This window comes from Camellia sinensis, chromosome 5 (genome assembly GCF_055761805.1).
Source record: "Camellia sinensis isolate YWXY chromosome 5, ASM5576180v1, whole genome shotgun sequence".
NCBI lineage: Eukaryota > Viridiplantae > Streptophyta > Magnoliopsida > Ericales > Theaceae > Camellia > Camellia sinensis.
Genome location: NC_138965.1, coordinates 197708374 through 197715827, shown reverse-complemented (window position 1 = coordinate 197715827; position 7454 = coordinate 197708374). Strand labels below are relative to the sequence as shown.

At 32.8% G+C, this 7454-nt stretch overlaps 1 protein-coding gene across 50 annotated transcripts in view; it reads left to right on the top strand.

Moving 5' to 3' along the window:
• Positions 1-1335: 1335 nt before the first annotated feature.
• LOC114269955 (uncharacterized) overlaps positions 1336-7454 on the top strand; it is a 278957-nt gene continuing 272838 nt past the window's right edge. For 9 of the 50 annotated variants that reach the window (XR_014330815.1, XR_014330806.1, XR_014330829.1 and 6 more), the window contains exon 1: positions 1349-1605. Coding sequence is in view for 8 of the 50 variants with exons in the window: in XM_082871056.1 (XP_082727182.1) it covers positions 2234-2297 (64 nt within the window). In the remaining 42 variants the exon portion in view is untranslated. Of the gene's footprint in view, positions 1606-2183; positions 2298-7454 lie in introns of all 50 variants that reach the window. The other 41 variants (XR_014330797.1, XR_014330800.1, XR_014330796.1 and 38 more) reach the window with 13 other exon arrangements.

Sequence of the window (7454 nt, the reverse complement as noted above, 5' to 3'; positions counted from 1 at the left end):
TTAACACTTATGATGACATGCATTTTACGCCGTAATGTATCATAACTTTATACGGCGTACGTTAGCATGTCATGAAAACTTCTACTAATAAAATTTAAATTTAACACCAAATAATAATTTAGTAAATATAACAACTCGCTTTTGCAAAATAGAGTATCCTGAAACTCAAAAAATTATTTTTAAATTTTTTGCTTTTCGATTTTTTTATATGTATTGATATTTTTTATTTTAATTATTTTTTTAATTTTTAAAAATACTTAAAATGTAAAAGTATTTTAAAAAAAATCTAACAAAATTCACTAAATATGAAAAATAAAAAAAAATACTTTTTTTTTGCAAAAAAAAAAAAAATCACTAAATATGAAAAAGAACAAATATATATTTGTATTTGGTTACAAAAATAGATTTCGTCAAAAATATTTTACTTTTTAAATTGATGTATATTAAGTAAATTTAGAAAGTAAAAAAAATAATAATAATTTAAATATGAAAACATTTACTAAAACATAAGGAAAAAAAAAGGAATATTTTACTTATGTTTTAGTAAATGTTTTCATATTTAAAAAAATAATAATAACATTTACTAAAACATAACAGTTTTTGAATTTCAAAACCAAATTGAGTTATAGGTAAATTAAAAATTTTAGCATTTATTCAAAGGAAAATGTTTGGTGGACCAAATTTCTGTGGCTCGAATATGTCAAAACGACGTCGTTTTGAGTGTTTTGAGCTATGTTTTTTCGGGCCACCTAGCATTGTTGTTATTCGACATGATAGGGTATTTTCAGGTATTGTTTGGCATGTGCTATTTTAACACACTATTTTGTTTGAAATACATCATTTTTTTTATCACATCACTTTAATCTCAACAAATATTTTACATTTTTTTTTATAAAAAATCAAAAATTAACAACTCCCAAACAATCCCTTTAACTCAAAGTACTTGCCATTTTAACTCATAATTGTTTCTTATTTTCCACATTTCATATTTGCTAGGTATTTATTTATTTAGTTAAAAGGACGTAAGAGTCCTGATCTTCATTGTCAAAAACAAAAGCCCTAGCTCTTGCTTGCAATCTTTCTTGCCGAGCTCTCTGAAATTTCATGGCTATCCCCACCTCTCACATTGCATTGAAGATGGATGATGAAATTAGGACTGTGCATAATATTGTCATAATCGCCAAAATCGCACCGAACCGTGAAAAATTTCAACTCTAGCAGGCAGGTTGGGCGGATGGGAGGCCCAACACTGGCGGGTGAAATTTCCCAACCCACAGGTCGAACTGACCCGACCCGCATATTTTAATTAAAAAAAAACCTGTTATGCTTATACACACACACCTTATACTCTCACGCGCGCGCGCACAATAATTTCTCCATCAAACCTAATTGACACATCAATTTCGTCTCATTCACACTCACACACACAGTCTTTCCTCACAGCCGCTGCTACAACATCTCATCGATTCACACACATCGCCGCTGCCGCTGTGCCGACAGCCTTTCCTCACCGCCGACAGCCTTTCGTCTCCTTCCCTTGCCGATCTGTTAGCCTCTCCTTTCCTCACGCTCAGCTGCTGTGCCGATTGGCTCACCACCACCGCTGTTAGTCTCTCTCTCTCTCTCTGATAGTTTCTTTCGCTGCTCTCTCTCAGCTCTGTCTATCGTTACGGAAAGAGAGTCTCTGATGTATATGCTCTATATACATAATTTATACATATATAACATCAGTGAATAAATATTCTATGCTCTCTCTCCGTTCTAATTTAACTGATTGAATTTAATTTTTTATTTATACTTATTATAATTTTTATATTTTATTGTGTGAATTTAATTTTTATAACATCAGTGAATTTAATTTTATTGTGTGAATTTAATTTTATATTTTATTGTGTGAATTTAATTTTTATAACATCAGTGAATTTAATTTTTATAACATCAGTGAATTTAATTTTATTGTGTGAATTTAATAAGTATAATTTTTATTTATACTTATTATAACGTCAGTGAATAATATTTTATTGTGTGAATAATATTTCAATTATATTTTTTATAAACCGTCAATCCGTCCGAACCGCCAAGGCAAATCCTTCCGTCATTATTTGCCAACCGAACCGCCGATTTTTATAAGAAAAATGACAAATTCTAATGACATTTTTATTAATCCGCCACTCGCCATACAGTTTCTATTTTTCTCCTACGCCGCACCGACCCGCACCACGCACACCCCTAGATGAATCTATCGCAAATGACTTCTCTTTCGGGAGCTTTTTCTCTCGAGAACTGTGTCTCAGAAGGTGTGCAATCTCTATCTCTATCGCACAAGCGGTGCCCTCTCTATCTAAGATCTGAATTTGATTTTCATTTTTGATCTGATTTGCTTTTGTATTTGATTTTCGTTTTTGGTCTGATTGACATTTGTATTTGATTTTAATTTTTTGGAATGTTTGAATTTGAAGGGTTCATGCCCTAGCTCTGCAGAATTGCCTTTGTATTGATTGAGCTATTGATTGTCTTGTTGTGATTGAGATATTGATTCAATTTTGGGATTGGGATTGATTAAGAAGAAGTCGGCAAACAACGACGCGATGACGAACAATTCATCGCTGATCTGCTCTGGTTCTCCCTCAATTTTTTTTCTTCTTTTCTATTCATTTTATACTAGTCTAGTAGCCTCTTTCTTTGCTAGGAGGGGCTCTTTTTTTCTTTTTTTTTCAAGCAAAGAGTAAATTTATTAGAAGGCACCAAGGGGGTGCCACCAGTATACAAAGTTAGAATAACCAGAAATTAAACGCCTCTACATTGAAACTGTTAAAAAAAACACCTATATATAAAAAAATATTCAAGAATCTCTACAAAATCCAAAAATTAGTTCAACCGTGTGGTCAAACACTGCCCAAGAACCAACTTTAGAATCATGAAGCCAATAAATTACAAATTCAAAATAATTTCAAGCAGATTCACCAAAACCAACTCCAGCAAACATCTCAATTTAAATTTATGAAAAAAATTGGACAAATCATCAATAGAAGGGTCCTAAGAATGCTGCAAGCAACAGATGCACTTCCTCCATGGGGATTGAAAAGTATTCATCAATTAACATTTTTGAGGTGAACCAAGTAGAAGATGTATTTACCATTCCTTCCAGCATTTTAAGTAATGCTTGCTGGACACCCTTCCCTGAAACATCTCGGCTTATATTGAGGCTCTCAGCCTGCAATATGAAAATGGAAAATTGGTGCAAGAGTGCAGAAGAAAGCTATGTTACTTTTGGAACATAAATAAAAGATAATTCTCAACCCTCAAACAGTGTTAGAGAAACCTTTTTTGTAACTTGTCAACTTCATCAATATACACAATGCCTTGCTGGGCAGCTGCCACATTATAGTCAGCAACCTGAGGCAATAACAGGCCAGGATAAGAACAAAAGATCATATTCAATCACAAAAGTTGTTACAAAAACATTCAAATTGAAATTTAAAAGGCCACAACGAGAGTGACAAGGCAAGTAAAAATGGTACTTTGTGCAAAACCTATTCTCTTTAATACTTCATTGGAACGTACATGTAGTCCAATAAAAATGTCAAAGTAAAATGGATGAACTTCTTGCAAGAAATATGATTTTTCAATGCGAGAATTTTAAAATAGCAAAAGGTAATTCAGGCTTCAACAAGTGACAAAATAAGGAAAGCAATAAAGGCTTCACAACCAAAAAATACAACATAAAAGGATGTTACACCGGTCTCAAGCTTGAGAGCAAATCAGAGTTGGGCAATTATGCAACAAACAATATTAGTTAAAATCATAAACAAATAGGATATGGAATAGCTTTATAGCAACTATATGATCCGAAAGTCCACAGACTGTCATCGACAATCAGAGGCCAACACTCAACGCTTAGAAATGGTTGCCTGGTCACCAAAATAGCGTCCTTCATCATTAGGGGCGATGTTCTTTTATCCATGATGAGCATTGACAAAGTTCAGTAAATTCCAGACAAGATATGGACTCCACATCTTTCCCAACATACTCTGCCTGCAAAGAACAATATGTTGTCATGGGCTCAACAAAACCAGATCTGTCAACACAAAACTCTATATTCCATTATTTCCCGTAAAATCACAACAAACCTCAAAAAAAGAGAAAAATTCCAAAACATATAATTTGTCTACATTCTCAACAGAAAGAATAAGGTGAAGCGTTAAAAACTTAAACTTATTGAGAGTGAAGGATGACATAACATTCAAATTTATCGAAAGATAAAAAGCTTAATGCATGGAACCAAGCTATTATTTTTCTTAAAAATAAGCAGACGACAAAAGTAGAGCCATGGCCATGGCCATGATGAAGAGCTACCAACTTGCCTAAGTGTAGTGGCGTCTGCAATAACAAAGGGAACATTCACCAACCGTGCCAACGTTTTGGCTAGTAATGTTTTCCCTGTCCTTGAAACAACATCAGAAATGTGAGAGAGAGAACCAATAACTGAAAGTAAGGTGTCAGAAAAGTGGAAGTTATATCTAACCAAGCTTTGTTTTCCTCAATTTTAACCCTGCTAATTTAACTAAAAACCAACAATATACCAACTTCTTTTATAAAAAATAAATTAAATGAAAATTCAACAAACCAATTTTTAGCATCAACTTGAATGTTCATGAAACGAGAGAGAATTGATATTTTAGAGATTTGTTATACCTATCACAACATAGTGGCAATAACAAATAAGAAAGTATTGTATTAGTGAAACGTGTATAAAAAGGATCTTGACACTTAGAACTACAGCGTCACTCTAAAGCATGGATGCTTCACAGTTTTCGATCAACCAGCATTCACAATAGATGTTTGCAACTAAGATATCCAATATGATACTCATTACTCATGTTGTGAGTGTATGCACAGAGAGATAGAGAGAGAGAGAGAGAGAGAGAGAGAGAGATGCAACACCTGGCACCAGTCTTGACACTTAGAGTTATCCAATCAATTTCAAACCACTAGTCTTTATTAAATTCGAAGTTCTACTTAAAGATTCTTTACCAAACTTCAATATTCTGGCACAAAGTATTCATATTCAAGTACAAACATCAGTGGCGAATTAAGGAAAATACAACAGTATATTACCTGAACCTGTTGGCCCCATTAGAAGAATGTTACTTTTCTCAAGTTCCACCAAATCGTCATCAGAAGCATCTGTTTTTTCATTGACTGAATCTCCTGCAGGCCTAACTTTCCAAATTGTAGTGACAAATGTTATAAGTATATATCATCATAAATGTGGCCATCAGAATTACAAACCAAACAGACAAATAAACAAACTGAGCATTGGCCTTGTCAGGGAGATGAGATCAAAAGTGTAAATTTCAATGTCCATAATTCCAACATACGGATTCCTATGTCAAATAATTTTATTTCTTTCCAAAAGGTTTATACAAGAAAGAAAAGATAATTGATGTCCACCTTAGGTTTAGAGCTAACCACTTCTTATGATTAGTGAATCTTAGAGATTAGTGAATCTTATAATTTGGATACTTTTTTTGATTTGTATGTTTGAGGTTGTTATCAGCGTGATATGATAGAAGTTGAGGATGAAAGTTAGTATGTAGGTTGTTTGGGGTATGGATATTAGATTTTTTTGCTTACTTCATAGTTGCTGCTTCTGTTTGGTTTGTTAACAGGTTGCATTTTATAAGCTACTGTCTACATACTGTTAGGCAAGGTTATATTCCTATATATATATTATATATTAAAAATAACCTTCTACGGCATATAAAATTGTCATGAAAAGTGTAATGATTTATGACATGTAAGAAAATGCCGTAAAAGATTATATACGGCATACAAAGTATGCCATAAATATATTAAATATGACATTCTATGGCATATAAAATTATGCCGTGAAAAGTGATGATTTATGACATGCAAGACGGCATACAAAGTATGCCATAAATATATTAAAAATAACCTTCTACGGCATGCAAAATTATGCCATGGAAAGTATGATGATTTATGGCATGACAAAAATGTCATAAAAAATTATATACGACATACAAAGTATGTCATTAACGTTTAATTTATTACTTTTACAACTTTACCTGCATGCCGTAAATGATGCTCAACTTTCCATGGTATGTCATATAACGGCATTTGTGTGCATGCCGTGAAAGAGTTTTTACGATATGCATTGCAAGTCATAAAAATTCAATTTTGTTGTAGTGTTATCTTGGGGGAACATTTTAATCATTAATTGTAAACAAATTATCTTGGGTTGGGATGAGACGTTTTGCCTCCATAAGACAATATTTCTACAACACACTGAGTCTCAGCACAAGGCCATTACTTGAATAGGGCGGGATTGATTGATATCCATAATTTATAATGTGAAAGCAGTAAATAGTAGTATACACATGTTGAGCACATTTACCTCTATATATATCACTACAACAAAAACACACTTTAGTGGCACTGCACTAGTGGTATGTTTTTAGAAAATGTCACAAAAATAATATTTGGTGACACGTTTTAGAAAAATGTCACAGAACCACAAACATATATGCAATGTTTTTAAAGGCGAAAGCGCAAGGCGAGGCGTTTTACCCTTGTTGAGGCGAGGCGTAAGCCTTGAGGCGTTGAGGCGTAAGCCTTTTGAATTTTGATTTTTTTAATTTTTATAAAATGTAAAATTAATTAAATATAGCATAAAAAGAATAAAAAAAATAAGAATTGCCAAATAAAATTTTTAAAGGCCATTCTAAGCATATAACCAAAATTAATTAATTATTTCAAGTATTATAAGTGCTTTCTAAGTCATTCTGATAAATACTATAATAAAAAAATAACTTAAGTCATGGTCAAAAACTTAAATTCCAATTGTTCAATAAACAAAATAACTTAAAACTCTAATACTCTATGAACAAAGCAATAAATAAATAATAGGTCACTCTAAGTCATCCTCATTAATATTGTCATCATCTTCGTCCGCTATATCTATAATGGGATAAGTTCCATCATCTATTCCACCAACTTCTTCCGACTCCATGTCTTCATCCGCAAGGGTGCATCTTGCTGCCTTGCCTTTTCCTCTATCATTTCCTATACAAGAAATAGGATTTCAAATTAATTAAATAGGCACATATAATAATATATATGCAACTAGTGCATAATTGTTTAACAACTTACTTGAACCTTCACCAACTTTTCTTTTCTTCGCATTCGAAGATGAGTCAACATTAATCGTAGTCGTAGTTGATCGATTCTCTGCACTTCTATCATATGTAGTGATAGGCACAGTCCTAATTGCTTCAGCATCGAACAATTCTTCTTCATCAAGCCAAGAAGCATCAAGGGAGAGGACAGGATCTTCTTTTTCAGCAATCCATTCATCATCCGAATCAATTTCATCAATTAGTATTGGATCGATGTTTTGTCTTCTTCTAATACTCCTCTCTCTTAGTTTAGTG